Raw genomic sequence first — 19,363 nt, forward strand, 5'->3', positions numbered from 1 at the left:
CCTTATTTCCTTTTTGCTATGATGTCCAATGATTAAGTGAAAACAACAATCATAAATGACGAAGGCCAAATAAGAGTAGCCATAATGGCTAGCTCAACCCACTCCGAAGAGTAACCTTATAAAATAGTAACTGGAAGTAAGGGGTCCCCCGGCTTTCCCTGATGGTTCCCGCCCGTATTCCACCTGGTCGGTGGGTTGGTACAGACTTCACCCAAAACGGGACCTTGAGATCTCCTTACTATAAATGTTGCACGATGAGGACTAAAAAAAAAAAAAAACACAGATTCGCAACATATTAAAATACATATTTAAAAATATTTTGTAAGACAAAAAATTCTTATAAGTATAGCATTTACAATAGGAAAACTGATAAAACTAAGTACTGTCAATATCAAACACAATTTACTTTCGCTTTCCTCGCTGCTACAACGTGCTGTGCATGGTATGGAGCATAACATTAAATAAAACTGTAAATCAACCGTGAACATTACAGTATTCACATAGATAATACACAAGTACAGGCAACGTTAAAAAAACATCTTACCTTTCTCTCTCCTCGCTGGTCCCTCTTTTCAGCTTCTGGCTGTCAAGTGAAGCATCAGAACAATGACATCAGCATTAAAAGTTATGCTAAACATGCGAATATTATCAATCACTACAGAACAGATTCGCAAAACACTAAAATACTACATAAATAAATTAAATCTATGTTTTCTTTAGCAATAACATTTACAATAGCAACAGTTAACACAGAAAGCTGTAACAAAAAAAGAACAAAACTTAACTTTTACATCGCTGGCTGCGCCTTCTTTCTTGCGTCCACTTAGTGAGGTGGGGCATCATAAAATTAGCATCAATATTGGAAATCCCCATACAGTTCACGTGCACATAAATTCGCATTAGCACTTTCAACTACATGCGCGTATAAAAACAAAAAGGATCTCAATCAAAACAAAATACACAGTATTAAAAATATATAACACATTTAATTATCCCATTCATTTATTATTAACAGACTACTACACATAGGAAACTACATATTTTTTTACAAATTACCTTTGCCGTAGCTTGCTGCTCCATTTTCTTTACTCTGTAAAGGACAACAAGAAGCATAAAACAAAACTTAGCATAGAATACTAAAATAACATTTACATTTTACATAGCAACAAACAAAATAGCACAAACTTAAAAAATGTATGAGAATGAAACTTATCTTCAACTTCCCTCAATGCTCCTTCATGTTGCCACTTATAAGTCCAGTCAGTAAGCTAAGACAGAAAAAAATTAAATTGCCTTTAGAGTGGGGCAATAGAGTGTATGTCTAGTTTAGTCTCTCTGGTACATACGCTTAGGCCTCAGTCATTGTGCCTTCTGTTATTCTTAGTTGATCACCCATTGTGCAGTATGTCATTCTAATGCATGGGTACATGCAAAAACCTTCCCAAGGGCCACAAGTTTGGCTGGTGATGTGACCAATAGCTATATTTATGCCAGCTGGTTAGTGTTCAGAGTTTGTCAGTAAGATGGTTGTAGGGGAAGCAAAGCATATACATCTAGTTCCTGAATTGCACAATGTGAAACCAAAAGCTTGGGACTAATAATGGGTTCTCAACTTAACCTAATTGTGTAATTCTAGGCAAATGTTTTATTTCACTTTTCCTCCTTTTTCTTAAACATACAAGGACCTTGAAATACATAACTTCAAAATGTATCCTGTATAAAATCTTCTCTTGTGTTTAATGTAATACACTATACGTTGTTAAACTTATACTTTGCAGTGCCCATGATTGCTTCCATTTAACAAATTGAATTGTTAAATTTCATTTTCGAACACTGTACTTTGTTCCAGTCATAACTAGTAATAACTCACTTTGCCCTAAAGTTTTCTCTTTAACTCTTGACTAAAATTACAATAAAACACTGCACCCATAGTTACCATTTGTTTTTTTCAAACCAGTAAAACTAACCCCCATACCTGCCCCCATTACCTACGAACAATAATAATCACAAGATGCTTCTGTGACCTTTTAACACAGTGTTTATTACAGCCTAAGTACTTTGCTTTTTTACTGCTACCTAAAGTAAAGTATTATCAAACCATTATTGAACAATTTCACGTTTCAAAGCTTTTACCTGCAGAAGTACAAACTGTAAATTAAGACTGTTTGTCTCCTTAAAAAATCTACACAAATAGAAATTCCCTGCCTTCACGACCACGCAAACACCCCCAGGCCAGGAAAGTATTACAACAGCTACTAGTCACAACTCAAACCTCTCCCCACAATTTCCAAGTCCCTTAAAGCTTTCCTATGTGCGCTCTAAGTAACTCTAAGCCACTTATTAAGTTACAAGCTACCACTACCCACATTGTTTTAATATTACTTGTTGGACTGTGCTCACTACAAAGTACTGCTATCTAGTCCACAAAACAAAAGTCACTAAACACGCTTTTTCTTTCGTATAATTTCTGTTTTACATACAATAGTTACAGTTTAATATTTATAAATGTAATTAACAAATTAACAGTTTATATATTTATATATCGCTTTTTTGTCTCCTTTTATACAGACTACTTCACTAATCAAGGCAACGAAATACGAAAAGGGTAAGAATTTTGTAGAAATTACTTAACACTAGATATCACCTGTATATACAGTACAAGAAACGATTAGCAAGCAATTAGCCATTTTAACAAGTATATAATAGAATACTTAACACAGAAGCAATTACATATATGGCTAGAATACTGCAAGCTAGGCATCACCAAGGGCATTCACAATTTAGTAGTATATCTTGAGGAAATCAATGCCTATCAAATAGTACTTTAGCAATTATACTTAATATTTGTAAACCAGTAAATACATGGAATTCAAATGATTCATATTTTATTATCGAGTTAGAATGCATTTCAGCATCTCCTAATAATAATGAAATATTTATGCATCCTGGTGACTTACCTAAATACATAGAACATAATTACATATACTCTATTACTAAAAGAACCTTCCTATGGTGATGCTGCTGATTGGCCACAACGAGGAGTGGCCACTTCATTTTGAAGTGCGCATGTCGGGTTGGCTGACCATCTGGTTGCGGCCAGACCGCCATGTGCAATTCAAACCTCTGACAATACATGATCAAAGCAATTCTTAAAAAGCGCTGGAGCCATTTGAAGCTTCATGGTGGCAAACAATCATTCATTCATTATGAGAGGTAACGGAAGCGTGTGCTGCATCTTTTAATGGACACTTCTAAAATGGACTGGTGCACTGCGTACAGACTCTACAGGGGCCCAGGCTGCGTCCACCCCACACGGAGCAGCCTCCATCTTACAGGTCGCACCGCAGGGACTCTTCAAGGGCCCATCCATGGTCATCTCCAGGGTCAAAGACCAGGACAGGGAGAGGGCACATGCTTTCTCCAAGTAGTATGTGATCAGTGCCTTGCACGGCTGGTTTGGGCCTCACGCCAGGGCTTTTTTCCTGTCTGGTCAAGAGCCGGCTTTAGCGCTGGTGTCCGGTGCAGAAAGGTTTTTGGCAAAATGACCACCTCAGATTCCTTCAGTACCAATCAAGCAAAAGTGTCCGTCATCTCTCCATAGCTCCTCTCACATACATTTCTTTGTTTTAAAGCACTGGTTACGGCTGATTTTACAAATCCACTCAGCTATCCACAAAAATGCAGATCTGTTCTTCGCAGCAGTGATATTATCCTGCTGCTCTACTTTATGGCGAGTCAAAACTGCCACTAGACAAAACTCCATTTCTCTAGCAGGAACATTAACCACAAGAGTTATCTTGACATTTATTGCTGCCTGAAAGCTGGAAGCACAAGGAACTCTGCAGCAGGTGCTTCCCATGGTAAGTTATTGCTCAACACAGCCCCCCCCCCCCCTTAGGGTCAGTGTGTCCCTCCAGATCAGCGCCCGGTGCGGCCGCACCAGCAGCACCGCGCTAAAACCACCCCTGGTCCGGTCTCAGTGGATTCCTTTGGCCGCAGACAGTCCATCTCGCTGTGACACTCTTCATGCGCCAGCACTAGGGTGGTGAACCTTGACCAAACTCCAAGGCGCTATGATTTCTGAGCCCATCTTCAAGGTGCTTACCCCTCACAGGACCCAAGGGGTCAACGTGCTAAACACTCCAATTTAGCCAGGGGTGAACACAAACTTGTAATCGACCCAGAACCAGTGCTTTAAATGGGCCGGTACTGTCCAGTACTGAGAACCGGCACTTTTTATTTTGAGAGCGAGAGCACCTGCACTTCTCCAGTATTAGGGGTGTCTTTCATAGATTCACATGCTTGAATATCCCCGGTCGTCGAAGTGGGAGTCCCACGGTACATAAAATAGCAGTCATATATGCATGTATACATGAAAAATATAACTAATAAAAATATACATACATATAGTGCAGTAAATTGTAAATTCTAAAAGTACCATAGAACATAATAGGCCCATTGAAAAGCCTACGGGAGAACTCACTTTAGTAGCATATCAGAGTCATTATGTGTTGGATCACATTCCAGTCAATCAGGCTGTAGCCTCCTCTAGAACCTTCTCCTCAGAAGCCCAAGTCCTCAGATTTTCTACCGCACGTCGTGTGAAGGGAGTCTCCCTGAGCTCTGCTCAGTTTTCTTCAACTTTACCTGTTTTTTCTTCAAGAAAATGTCTTCAAACAAGAAATCTCTGTTTAAAGCCTGCCCTTCATGTGGTAAACTGCGCCTTTTCCACGAGGATCCACACAGTAAATGCATTTACTGTCTCTACCCAGACCATGAGGTGAAAAACTGTAAGTACTGTCGCACTTTCCCTCCTAAGACTCTGAGAGATAGAGAGGCCCGTCTCCTTCTGTGGCTACAGAAGTTGAAGACTTCGGAGTCTGTGGTTTCTGATGTAGAGAGCCTGTCATCTTTTACTTCAAAGTCCTCTCAGAAGCGTGGGTCTGAGACTGAGGTTCCTTCTCCTTTTCTCAAGAAGAGTAGACTGTTGGATCCCTCTAGGATTGTCTCCCCACAGGATTCGCTTCAGGGCACGTCTACGGGACCTGGTTCTCTGACGTCTGCGCCCAAAGCCTTACCTACCAGTAAGAAATCTGGTTTTGGCTCGTCGACGGGCTCGTCGACGCGCCCGTCGACGCGCCCGTCGACGTCTTCAGCGTCGACGAAATCCATTTCTACCACCTCCACGTCGACGACGACATGTTCCATGTCCACCGGCGCTACGTCGACCACCTCGTCGACGGCGACCTCGAAGGTGAGACCCATCTCTTCAGTGGTGAAGATCTCGTCGACGACCGTCAAGGATAGACCGTCGACGACGAAGCCGTCGACGCATCCATCGTCGGCGCATACACCGTCGACGAAGACCAAGCCTCCACTCAGCGCCCCGTCGACGACGAAGCCGTCGACGCATCCATCGTCGGCGCATACATCGTCGACGAAGACCAAGCCTCCACCCAGCACCCCGTCGACGGGCCCGTCGACGGTGCCCCCGTCGACGGCGCCTCCGTCGACCAGCACTACCTCGTCGACGGCCTCGTCGACGACTCTCATACCGTCGACGCCTTCGTCGTCGACGGCCAAAGCTCCACTCTCGTCGACGAACAAAGCCCCGCTTCCGTCGACGAAGAAAATTCCGTCCAAGTCGACGCCGATGGCCTCTTTGTCGGCAATGCACCCGCCTCCGGGTGTTGCTGACGGTGCCGCATTTACGCCAATGGGCTCGTTGGCGTCGCACCAACCTCTACCAAAAACGGCTTCCATCTACACAGTGGTTACTGCTTCTTCTTTGCGGACCATACCACTCATCCAACTGAGTCCTGTGAGGAGTGGCGCTCGTCTTCCAGACAAATTATTCCAGTCTGGTGAGGAAGAATCCGGAAACGATTCGGAAGTGGAAGGATTATTTAGACAGGCAACAAGTCCTTCGGATTTGAACATTAAGTGCCAGGAATATAGTGACGAGGGTGATGTGGTGGACAATGTCGAAGATGGGACTGACTTGTTTCCTGTTGATACGTCCGAACCGGTGCCTTCAGAGCCTGTTACCCAGATACCTCTGTCCTTGGTGATGAACCTTCAGCACATGCTGGATGATTATAACCGCAGGTTTCCTTCTTCTACTCCTGCTTCTCCAGCACCACTGCCTCCTCCGCAGCCTCAACCGCAACTTCCTCAGGCACCTACACCAGTTTCACCGGCTTCACCGGATGGTGCTCGCCCTGACACTGGCGACGAGGATCCGGATCCTCACAACACAGATGACGACGACAATGACGCCGACATGGCTGAGTGGGACAATTATAGGGCTCAAACACCTTCCACTCCGCCCACCTCGCCTCTACATTCGCCCCCAGTGGACATGGCACATTTCCACAATTTGATGATCCGGGCTACAAAACGGTTTCATCTCAAAGTCGAACAACAACAGCATGAAAGTGACTGCTTTCTATATGACTTTAAAGACATCTCACAAAGGCAATCCCACACTATACCAATCGTGGAATATATTTGGAAGGAAGGCCTTAAATTGATCGAACGTCCCAATTCTGTTCCTGCGGTCTTACCCAGATTGGACAGGAAATACAAAGCACCGGCGTCTTCTCCGGCCTGCTTGGTGTCTCAACCGAAGGCAGATTCGGTAATTACTCAGGCTGCACAAAAAAGATCGCGAAATCCTGCAACGCCACTCACGTCTCCTCCTGATCAGAAAGGCCGCAAATTGGATTCCATAGGAAAGAAATTCACGACCATGGCGGCTACTACAGTGAGGGCGGCAAACACTCTGGCTATACTGGGCCGTTATGACCGCCAGATGTGGTCCGAGATTGCTGCATTGATTCCTCAGCTGCCTGAGGCAATCCAGACAGAAGCACAGGCGATTATTCACGAGGGAGTCGATTTCTTCCGAAATCATCGATTGTGCACTCGATATTTCCTCCACGGGATTTCGACAATTGGCGGGGGCTGCAGTCTTGAGGCGTCAAGGCTGGCTGCGCTCTACCACTTTCCGTCCTGAAGTACAGGCAAGAGTCCTAGATTTACCGTATGACGGAGAATTATTGTTTGGCAAACATGTGGATGATGCCCTTGAGGCGATAAAAAAGGACACTGACACTGCGAAATCCTTGGCGAGCCTACAATACATGAAACGGCCTTTTCGGGGTGCACGGGGTAGAGGCGGAGGCTCCTCTACTTTACGTGGCTCAAGTCAATATCGTTCATTCAACACCTACAACGATAACAGACAGCGGGGTGCCTATCAATCTCAAACTCGACAATCCACCTCCAGGCCTTACCAAAGGAAATCCACTTATAGAGGTGGATCAAACACCAAAAAGCAGTGACTGCCTCAGACCCTTCCTTTTGCCGACCGTACATCTTGGAGGTCGCATCTCGAAATACTTTTACAAATGGTCCACAATCACCTCCGACCAATGGGTCCTGGACGTTATATCCAAAGGACATACCCTGGAATTCACAAAATTTCCACCCACATCCACCTTCGGGGCCACCACCCCCTCATTTCAAGGACCTTCTGGCCCAGGTGAACTTAATGATCAAAAAAGGAGCCATCGAACTAGTGCCGCAAGGTCAACGCGGCAAGGGGTTCTATTCCCGCTTTTTCTTAGTCAAGAAGAAGTCGGGGGAATGGCGTCCAATATTGGATCTACGAGCTCTAAACAAATTTCTAATTTCAAAAACTTTTCAGATGTTAACTCTGATCCAAATTCTGAATTTTCTCAATCCAAGCGAGTTCTATTCCACAATCGACCTTCAGGACGCTTACTTCCATGTGCCAATCCACCCCAGACACAGGAAGTATCTCCGCTTCACGGTCGGGCAGCTACACTTCCGATTCAAAGTCCTGCCATTCGGCCTCCGCTCAGCACCAAGGGTTTTTACCAAGATCTTGGCCCCCGTAGCTGCCTTCCTACGTCTCCAAGGTATCCAATTTTACCCATACCTGGACGACTGCCTCATCAAGGCAAGCACTTTTCACCAGACGGAGCAGCACACTCAAGTTTGCGTCTCCCTTTTCCACGCCTTGGGGCTTTCAATCAATTGCCAGAAGTCACACTTTCAACCATCGCAACGGAGAAATTTTCTCGGAGCCTTGCTAGATTCTCGGCAGGGAAAAGTGTTCGTTTCCCAGGAAAGACAGGACCGCATGTTAATGATGGTGCGCTCCCTCCAATCAAAACTGTCCGTTTCTGTCCGAATGTTCAAATCATTCCTTGGCATGGCCTCCTCGTGCATCCACCTCATTCCAAATTGCAGATTGCACATGAGGACTCTCCAGGAGGAACTGGACAGGCAGTGGAAACAGGTGTCGGGGTCCTTCGAGGACAAGGTCCTTTTAACACCTCGCATACAGAAAGCGCTGGAGTGGTGGGCTCACCCTCCACACATATCTGCGGGCCGTTCATTCCAGGACGAACCCCCAACTCTGACGCTTACGACAGACGCGTCTCTCGAAGGCTGGGGAGCGCATCTCGACGGCATGTCTGTGAAAGGGAAGTGGACGGCAATACAACGAACTTGGCACATCAATCGTCTGGAACTCTTGGCGATTTTCTTAGCCCTCAAATCTTTCCAGAGGTTAGTGCGGGGACACACTTTGCTGGTGAGGACGGACACCACCAGCATGCACTACCTCAACAAGCAGGGCGGCACGAGGTCTCTTCCACTTTCTCAACTAGCACAAGAAATATGGGATTGGGCGATTCAACGTCAAATTCATCTCACAGCCATTCACGTGCCAGGTGTGGCCAATGTTCTGGCGGATTCACTCAGCCGAGCGTCATCAGACAATCACGAGTGGGAACTCAATCAGCCCACGGTCGAGTACATCTTCCGGCGGTGGGGCCAGCCACGGATGGATCTTTTCGCGACTGCTGTCAACAAGAAATGCCCACGCTTTGCAAGTCGGCATCCCCACAGAGAGTCGAGCGGGAATGTATTTTCGATCGATTGGTCGAACGATTTCATCTATGCTTTCCCTCCACTTCCTCTGATCCCTCTATTGTTACACAGGATGAGGTTCCAACCTTGTCGCATCATCCTGATCGCACCCAAGTGGCCGAGACGTCCATGGTTCACGGACCTGCTCCTCTTCTCGCAGTCCGATCCGTTGCCACTCCATCCTCTGCCGCACCTCCTCACGATGCAGCAGGGACTAATTTGTCATCCGGATCCAGCATACCTTCAACTCCATGCCTGGAACCTGAGTACAATGAATTTGCACGTTTAACTATTGACAAGGACTGCAGGGAGGTGTTAGCGCGGGCTCGCGCACCCTCCACCATAAAAACGTACCAACTCAAGTGGAAACGTTTCTGTGTCTGGTGCCGCACCAAGGATTTGGACCCAATGACTGCAAAACCTGAAAAAATGTTACCTTTCTTTTTATCCCTGGCAAAATCAGGTCTGTCCCACTCAACTCTTAAAGTGTTTCTGGCGGCGATTTCCCGTTTCCGCCATGATGGTTCCACATCTTTATGTTCTTCAAGGATCATTAAACAATTTTACAAGGGCCTTTTTAGGATGTTTCCACCTATCCGTCGCCCTCCGCCTGCCTGGCGCTTGAATTTGGCCTTGTCTCAACTACTTCTACCACCATTTGAACCTATTCACTCGGCAACTCTTAAATTTCTCACGTGGAAAGTTGCTCTCTTACTCGCCTTAACGTCCTCAAGACGTGTCAGTGACAGCCAGGCGTTTACCATACAGCCTCCTTTCCTAAAATTCTCCAACGAGGCCGTGACATTACGAACTAATCCTAAGTTCATCCCGAAGGTTCCCAGTGACTTTCATCTCAACGAACCTGTAATTCTGAAGACTTTCTTTCCTGCTCCGCAAACTCCAGCTGAGCGGTCATTGCATTCATTAGATTTGAAACGTTGTCTCAAATTCTACATTCAACGAACTGCACCTATCAGAAAATCGGATCAATTGTTTGTGGCATATGGTCCAACTTGCAAAGGACAACCTGTTACCAAGCAGACTATAACCAGGTGGATCTCCTCTACCATATCCTTCTGCCACCAACGGGCTGGAAAGCCCCTTCCTGCTCCAGTTCGTGCTCATTCAACTAGAGCAGTGTCTACTTCGGCTGCCCTTTTTGCGGGGGTACCCTTACGCCAGATCTGCAGAGCTGCTACTTGGTCGAGCAGCCATACTTTTACTAAGCACTACTGCCTGCAATCAACAGACGCCGCGGATGCGGCAGTGGGTCAAGCGGTGCTGCGGAATCTTTTCCAGTAAAGGTGAGCCTCTGTTGCTACCCGCCTCCAGTCATAAAGGTTTTTTCATAATTATGTTTTGGTATTTAGTGCATATTACCATATATATATTTACCTTCTTTGCTTGATGTATTACCTTTATGACTCCTGTGATGTTTTTACTGCTTTCTACTCTATTCAAGCATGTGAATCTATGAAAGACACCCCTAATACTGGAGAAGAACTATAGTTACTTACCTGTAAACTGTGGTTCTCCAGTATTGGTGTCTTTCATAGATTCACATGCGACCCTCCCATCCTCCCCTCAGAGGCTCTCTTTCTCCTCAGGCACTTTTACTTACTCTGTGCTACGAAAATCTGAGGACTTGGGCTTCTGAGGAGAAGGTTCTAGAGGAGGCTGCAGCCTGATTGGCTGGAATGTGATCCAACACATAATGACTCTGATATGCTACTAAAGTGAGTTCTCCCTTAGGCTTTTCAATGGGCCTATTATGTTCTATGGTACTTTTAGAATTTACAATTTACTGCACTATATGTATGTATATTTTTATTAGTTATATTTTTCATGTATACATGCATATATGACTGCTATTTTATGTACCGTGGGACTCCCACTTCGACGACGGGGGATATTCAAGCATGTGAATCTATGAAAGACACCAATACTGGAGAACCACAGTTTACAGGTAAGTAACTATAGTTCTTCTCAAGAGATGTATAAATTTGAATTGGAGAGCACTGTCACTTCCCAAGAGATGTACTAGTTTGAATTGGAGAGCACCGGCACTTCAAGAGAGATGTACTAGTTTGAATTGGAGAGCACTGTCACTTCCCAAGAGAGATGTACTAGTTTGAATTGGAGAGCACCGGCACTTCAAGAGAGATGTACTAGTTTGAATTGGAGAGCACTATCACTTCCCAAGAGAGATGTACTAGTTTGAATTGGAGAGCACCGGCACTTCTCAAACAAGCAGATACTCTGGTACAAGGTGCCTGCACTTCTATTTTCCCATTTCAAGCACTGCCCAGTACTGCAGGCAGCACGGTTCCCTGGCAACACTGCACACTAACAACCTTGTGCAAAGGCCGCCATATTGCTAGAAGAGATTTACTGTCTGAGCCAGGACAGCTCCTGTGCACGTGAACAGTCCTGCAGGGTGCCGTGCACACTCATTCTTGCACACTCGCAATCCCGTGCACGGCTGCTCTTCTGTGCTTTTGTGAGTTTGTGCATTCAGTGTTAGCTCTGTGCACGGTAGCCCAGGAAGCAGGTGTGCCCTCAAGCATTGTTACAGAGGCAGATCCTTGCACAGCAGGTGTTATGGACCGCTAGTTCTGTGCACCGAGCCTTACAGGCAGCTTTGCACTATGCTAGCTATGTGTACAGGTAGCGCTGCACTGAAGCCTCCCTGTGCAAGAACACTGTGCAGCCAGCCCTGAGCATTAGCTGCACTGTAGTCCTCCAGACTGTTCCACTTGTGCACTAGTCAGTCTGTGCACTGGAAGCTCAAATTATTTCCCTGCACATTGCCAGTCCTGCTCATTTACCCTGTGCACGCTGCCAGCCTTCTACACTGCCAGCCCTGTGCACCTGCAGCTGTATGCATTTACAACCATGTACTCTGCCAACTGTGCACATCGCCAGCCATGGACAGAGCCAGGCCCGGACAGAGCCAGGCCCGGACAGAGCCAGGCCCGGACAGAGCCAGACCCGGACAGAGCCACACCGTTACTGTTGTAGCAGTGCTTGCTGCTCAGTCCGCGTTTCCTTCAGAGAAAGTGTAGTTTAGTGAATTTGTTTTGTTAAACCGTCTGTAGTACTTTCAGCTCCTTTCAAAGGAATTCTGAGGCAGAAGATTCACGAGCTGTCCTTGCACCAGCAGCTTCTTTCCAGAGTTGAAAGATTAGTCAAGACAGTTCCAGTGACGCAAGTACAGCTCTGGGAGCAAACTTCAAAATATGTAAAGACTACTCAGTAGTTCGAAACTTTGTTTCCGTTGCTCAGACCCCAAATATCACTCATGTTTCGTATTCAGAGGATTCTTTTAGAAAATGCAAGTTTTCAAAGAGTCTTAGGTTTAAATAATTAGAGCAATAAGTGAAAACTTACCTGTGCTGTTGCTCCAGTTGAGTGTAAAGGCTTCGATGATTCCACCTGCATTAAAAAGGAGAAAGGTTAATAGTTCTACCAACAATATCCGATACGGATTAGTTAAACTGCACAATAGTTACTTTGAATTGTAATTGCATTCCTACAGGATAGGACGCATTGTGCCCTGTTGTGAAATCACTAGGAGTGAAGGATGCGGTTCCTATATCTCAACCCCTCTGTTTTTGTAAATCTTTGGGCATCTTGTGTAGTCTACTTGGAAGATTTCATACAGGTTCAATCTCTACATATGCTCACAGGGGGGACCCTTTTAAGCATACCCTGGTGGGCTCCCTCATGGAAACAGAGCACATAATGCCTCTTCTCTCTGGAAGACAGGCCTTTAGCCCCGGTGAACACCGCAACACACTTCCACTCGATATTTCAATCTATGAAATAGTTTCTGCCTGATCGCAGCTATGGTCGAGACCCTGATTGAAGGGGTGAAGGTCCATCTGCTTCATTTCAATTGTCCGCAAACTCAGGTATGTCCCTTCCCTCGTCTTTGAAAGCAGGCAGGAAGTAACTCGCACACATCTTACCTTGGACAGAGCTTCATCTCATCCTGTACTCAGTTTTCATTCAGCACCAAACTCGCATGAATCCCCAGGCATTGAAGCCCTTTCACTCGGCACTCGTCCCTTATCAACCTTCATTCTTGCACAGAGAGGACTCACCATTCTCTTGACTTTGGCAATTGTTATTGTTGTAATGAACGATATTAATTTAATGGAAATTATTTAAATTTTTTATTGTATATAGAGAATGAAATTCAACATTCTTCTTTTAACCAATGCTTTTAAAAAAGTACTTTCATTTTTTTTGTATCTTTATGAAAACAGAATAAAGAAATTGATTGAGTAACTTTTGTCCCCCCAATATGTCAACTTGGCTGGGGCTAAGATTACACCAGTGGACTTATGTTGTGACCGAGCCTAGCCCCTGCCAGTCCACCACAGGTACCACTCTCTACAATCCCAGTCACCTGTGCCAAATCCTGAGGCATCACAGAGTGTTGGACTGGCACCTGGGAGAGCGGCCTGTAACAGGCAAAAACCCTCCAATCCATCAACAAAAAAGAGTGGCGTTGCTCCTGTCTGCTGGATCCCTGTTCAGTTTTCATACATTTCAGGGGGTCAGAAAACCTGCTCCAAATTAATTACTGCTCTGAATCCCATGTTTTATTTTATAGCCGGCTCTAAATCTCACTTTTTGTTCACAGCAGATGAGAAATCGGAGGCTGCCCCTCATAGTTCGGTAATTCACACTCCTGTTGCATGGCACACGCCCTTCTTCCAGCTTTGTAGGACGTTACGGACCCCTCTTGCTATTTCTGAAGAGTTGGTAAAGACGTCTTCTGGTTCTTGAACACCCCTCCATCCATCACCTGCGGTATCAGAAGATGGAAAGTTCCAACTCATGGTTTGGTACCGCCGGTGTACACCCCTCTGTGTGCTCCACTATCTCTTGGTTCATGGCTGCTTGTAAACGCCTGTTGCCCCTTTTGTTCTTTCGTCGCACAACAGATTCCCACAGAATAACAAACATTACCTATATCTTGATGGCTAGCATGGCTTCCTACAACACGCATGGAATTACCGCCATTATTCTAGGATCTGGAGTATCACTCAAGCACAGACACTACTCTGCCCTCATCCCATGAGTGTCAGCCAGAATGAAAGGATCTACTCTTCACAATGAACATACCGGCTCCGTTTAGAAACTCAATTTGTTCGACTGATTAACGCGGTCAAAGTCTCTTGAAGTTAACCCGGGCAATCCTGGGAAGGTGCTTTTCTTCCATGAAGGAGGCAGTATTTACAAAAGCCTGTGTTGCGCCCAAATATAAAATGTGGCTCTCACATTGATTTTTCCTCTTTATTAAAGTCTTCCATGTTTTACATGGGGGCATTTTAATTTTGTCTCTTTTCCTGTTAAAAGGCAGTCGTACCAGACCACTGCCAATGTGGTTGTTTTAAACTCTTGCACAAAATGACAATCTGTCTCTCTCTGGAAATCCAGCTGTAGGTTCCACTTATAGAACGTGTGCTCCCAAACGCAGCAAAAGCTTTAACTTTGTTAAACAAAGTTTATGTATGTAATAGAATAGTTTACGGAGCGTGAGCCAAGGTAGCTCGCAGGAGCCTTAAGCGCAGGTAGAAGAAACTCCCTGAGAGGAGGAGGAGCTTTGGAAGGAGATGCACATTATTCTCCCAATACTAGACACAAAACTGTCCTTAAATCCATTTCTTCAATGTATTATACCAGGAGGGTCAGAAAGAAACAGGACTGGGAGTTTCTTACAATCAGAAATGCAGTTTTGTCTTCTAACGGAGAAGAGTTTATAAGGTGGTGGCTAGAAAAGTGCATTAGAACAGACGTTTAGATTTCCAGGGAAGTGTCAACCTTCATGAATGTACTCCGTTCAATTCAGTTATTGCTGCATTTGAAGTTGGATTATTAGATCAGTGAGATTGTTCCAATCTAGCTCCCACAGAGACTTAAATACCACTATTATCACATCACATCACATCACCTCATGTGTATTTATTAAGCGCACAGTCAAGGATGGGGGCACCTTGGTGCTGAATAACAATTGTTTTACGTTATCCGAGTCAAGGGTGCTCATTTGATCAACCGTAGAAAAATCACAGTCTGAGTGCAACACCAGGATTTAAACATGTGAGTGTGTGGTCAAACACGGATCCCTTCTGTTGACACGTTTAGTAAGCCACCAGACATACTATATATTTCTTCTGGGTTTTCAACAAAACTATAATTGTACACATCACTGTGGGGACTTGAACATCACTGTTAACACACTAATTCTGTGGGGACTTGAACAATACTGTGGGGTTGGGTGTACGTGCGCGGGTTGGGTGCGTGGGCGCGTGGGTTGGGCGCGTCGGTTGGGTGCGTGGGCGGTTGGGTGCGTGGGCGGTTGGGTGCGTGGGCGGTTGGGCGTTTTGGGAGCGCGCAGTTGGGAGCGCGCAGTTGGGAGCGAGCGGTTGGGAGCGCGCGGTTGGGAGCGCGCGGTTTGTCGCACAGATATTGTGTATTTATAGTCGTGTTCAATCATGTCTGATAATAGTAATGCCCAGGTGTCCGCCGATATTGTTTTTGGTGTATGATGATAGGTTTGCTGCAGTTCATATTGAAAAGTGCTATTGGAGTAATGCCCGGGTTCCACAGAGATAGTTTGTGATTATTGTGACGTTCAAAAGATGGTATTTGATTTATTATATGATCATATTGAAGCCCAGGTCCCCACAGAGCGACCGAGTGATTATAGGGATGTCCAGGTCCCCAAAGTTAGTGTGATTATAGGGCTGCAAAGGTCACCAACGTGTTCGATTATAGGGATGCCCAGGTCCCCACAGAGAAAGTGTGCCGCATAGGGAGATTAACTGAATTGCGACAGGCACCGACATGAATAGGAAACGCAGTGACTGGCAGGAGGGGAATGGGGATGGCACCATGAGCCAAGTCAAAAGTAAAAAGCAAAGCAGTAAAGTGAGGGCTTCGGATGGCAAATGATTATCACTTTTGCTGCCGCTTTGATGTTCTCAGTGGCCGCACGGCTCACTGAGAACATTAAAGCAGCCGCAAAAGCGATCACGCAGGCGGACAAATGATGCGGGCCCCCGTCGCACGTGCACTGTACCCAATCCGCACTTTGCGAGCAGTTTTGAAATCCCTTACTTTATATCTCGCCAAAGCATTGCTAACGCGATGGCTCAGGGAGACCTAAAAATGAGCAAATTGAAAGATTTGAGGCAGTGCTATTAGCCAAATGTTTGTTTCTCCATCAGAAAATTACAATTATCCATTGGTAACAATATTGGATATTGGAAAGGGCTCGGAGTCCACGGGTGAAAGCTGCAAGCAAGGAGGCCTATGCTGGTGTTACCGCCTGGCTCCCAGGTCAGTCATGGAATCAGCACGTGCCCAGGTCTGTCACTCGTCCCTGCCTCTTGATCTGAGAGTTGAAGTATGGGGCCTACAAGAGAGCTTGCTGCCTGAACTCTGAAGAATCGATCAGCCATTCACTCAAACGGCTGCCACATGTGCTGAGAATGATGAGCGAGGCGAGACAAGAGTGGGTCTATGGAAGCAGCAGAGCACATCTGGCCATTGCTCTGGGACATGCCTTCTGCGGAAGTGACGTATTCACCCATCCAGCAGCCCATACGGAACGTGAATGGAGAGCTTGATGCCATCATCTCGCGGGCCCCTACACATGTTGGGAGTCACCTTTCATTTATTTTGCTAGATTGTTTTGTGCCTCAGGACCCTCAAAGTCAGATGCTTTCAATGCACCCAGGGAGGGGGCCTTGCACGGATGTCAACGCTGGGTATTATAGCATTCCGTGAAGGAATCATAGGACCGCAGGAAACCAGCAATCCGCAGCGCACGATCCTAAAACCAGCACTTCATATTGTAAAGCACTTCCGGCTCCGTCCGATGTATACACTGTAGAAACCCCAGGACATGGAGGGCCTGGAGCAAAGCTGCCTCACAACAGACCAGCAATCCTCAGCCACAGGCCTCACTCCGACCATGATCCATCTGCCTACAACCCGCAGCACACGATCCTAAAAACCAGCACTTCGTATAGTAAAGAACTTCCTGCTCCATTTGATGTATACACTGTAGAAACCCCGGGACATGGAGGGCCTGGAGCAAAGCTGCCTCCCTCACAACAGACCAAGAATCCTCAGCCACAGGCCTCCCCACCCGACCACGGTCCATCTGCTCCAATCCCCAATACACGATCCTGAAACCAGCACTTCATATAGTAAAGCACTTCCTGCTCTGTCTGATGTATACACTGTAGAAACCCCGGGACATGGAGGGCCTGGAGCAAAGCTGCCTCACAACAGACCAAGACCCCTGACAGTCACAGGGCACCCCTCCGACCACGGTCCATCTGCTCCAATCACAGGCTAAAGATGCCCCATGCTGAGGGGTGTGCATCTCCAAACACGCTGGGATCCTCCGAGACCTGAGTTCCACCTTAGATAAGATCGAAGAAGACATTGCCGCCGTAGACTGCGACATTCTACTGCCCCCTCAGGCGCCCTGTCCGATACTCGGGTAGTGCTTTATCTTAACGCGGTGGATAGGGAACTTTCCTTTCTAAATAAACACTGCGGAGCACGGCGTTATGGAGAGGGCGAACGCCCTGGTCGCCTGTTAGCGAACACACTGCGGCCTCCTAGAGGCCCAACTTACATCATTACCATGTCTGGTCCAGATGGCTCCCCAGTACAGTCCACACCGGCGGTCTGTGAGCTCTTCCTCACATACTACAAGACCCTTTACACTTCACGCCTCACAGGGAATCAGGCCGATCAGGAAGAGTATCCATCAGAGGTGGCCCTTGTGTATCTGGAGCGTTACATGCAGGAGTTCCTTCTAGTCCCTATTGTAGGAGAGTAGGGTCTGCAATCCTATGGTCACCCCAGATGTTTGCATTTTTCCTTCACTGGTTTACGACTTTCCCTGGCTGTGGGCCTGCTAATCAGACCCACAGCCTTGCTGTTCTCTCTAAATTGACACACATGTACTTTAGGTGCATTTTCCAATTGGTATTGGGTCACTCTTGTAAGTCCTTGTACCATAGGTACCCAGGGCATAAGTGTACCCAAGGCCTACCAGGGGCTGATGCATGTATAATGCCACCCCTGGCTGGCCATCCAAACAGACAACTGTCTGATAACACAGCTGGGGCAAGGTGGTGTAAACACCCTTTGCTGTAGATATAGTATACCTATATCTAACCCCAAAATGGACACATACTCCTATAAGTCACCCCTATGGCAGGCCTTATCAATCCTGAAGGCAGAGTGCTTGGAATTATGTGAGATGGTGCTCTAGCATGAGTTGAGCCTGTCTGCAGCTTGCGGAACCAAGTCCTAATAGCTGTTCCATGATAACGCTATACCATATACTCTTAAGTGCATTATAATCCTCGCGGTTATTGCTAACTTTGGTATAGCATTATCAAAACATGTAGTGTAAGGTGTCATACGCTTTGGAATACTACCCCCTCGCCAGTTCTGGCGACGGGGGTAGTATTCCACCCTCCTAGAGGGATAAGACATGTTAGTAACTAAGAACCCCGGTTAAAGTTAACCCGAGCCTCAGCAACACAAAATGGATGCTGCCACCGCAGACACAAGTCTGACCTCCTGCTGCTGGGAGTCCTTCCAGCGAGGGAGGCCTGGACAAAGGGTTTCCTGCCTTGGGAGGTGCTAGCACCACCCCAGACAGGACTTTGTGTATTGAGGTAGGAAGGGCTGAAAGGAATGAGACATGCCTGGTTCACACAAGGTGTCCCTGTGCATAACCCGGTTCAAACCAGTTGCTGGGGCACTCCAGCCCCAGCTCTGGCGCGAAACCGGACAAAGGATAGGGGGTGTAACCACCCCCCTTCCTGGTCCCACCCATGGGAGGGACCTAGTCACTAGTACAGCCCCCTTTAGCAGAATAAAGGTAGGAGCTGGTCCCATTCCAAAACACATTATCCTGAACAACTTTTACAAGAAGAAACTCTGGACTTCGACGTTCTGCTCCACAGAAGACTGAAGAAATCTCCCTTGTGGCAAAGGAGTGACCACCCTGCATCCGCAAACACCATCAAGCGTCCTAGCGGTTCACTTTCTCGTCCTTCCTGGCGGAACCAAACTTCAGAGCCCGACGAGACCTGGACTTCCAGACCTCTCCAAACAACTCACATCTGCAGCACAGCTGAGATCCGTGGGTGCGACGAGACACGTGGGACCGGCCATCTTGGAGAAACTGCACTTCGCTTCCAGCACGACTTCAGATGCATCCTCGAGTAAGTGCTCTGGGGATTGAAAAGCCCCACCCCCGAGCAGCTCCTGCACAGAAGACCAGCCCTCCAGCATCCACGAGATCTGCGTGGGGCCCTTTTGCTTGATTGCTGCTCGACGCGTTGTCTGG

General features: G+C 46.6%; 1 protein-coding gene across 4 annotated transcripts in view; it reads left to right on the plus strand.

The window, feature by feature from the left end:
- Nucleotides 1-19,363, plus strand: part of LOC144798280 (uncharacterized) — a 2,046,403-nt gene that overhangs the window by 652,813 nt on the left and 1,374,227 nt on the right. For 2 of the 4 annotated variants that reach the window (XM_078669053.1, XM_078669055.1), the window contains one exon: nucleotides 2,569-2,605. The exons of the other annotated variants lie outside the window; for them this stretch is intronic. In XM_078669053.1, coding sequence (XP_078525179.1) covers nucleotides 2,569-2,605 — 37 coding nt within the window. The remainder of the gene's footprint in view (nucleotides 1-2,568; nucleotides 2,606-19,363) is intronic. 4 annotated transcript variants of the gene reach the window in all.

This window comes from Lissotriton helveticus, chromosome 12 (genome assembly GCF_964261635.1).
Source record: "Lissotriton helveticus chromosome 12, aLisHel1.1, whole genome shotgun sequence".
Taxonomy (NCBI): Eukaryota; Metazoa; Chordata; class Amphibia; order Caudata; family Salamandridae; genus Lissotriton; species Lissotriton helveticus.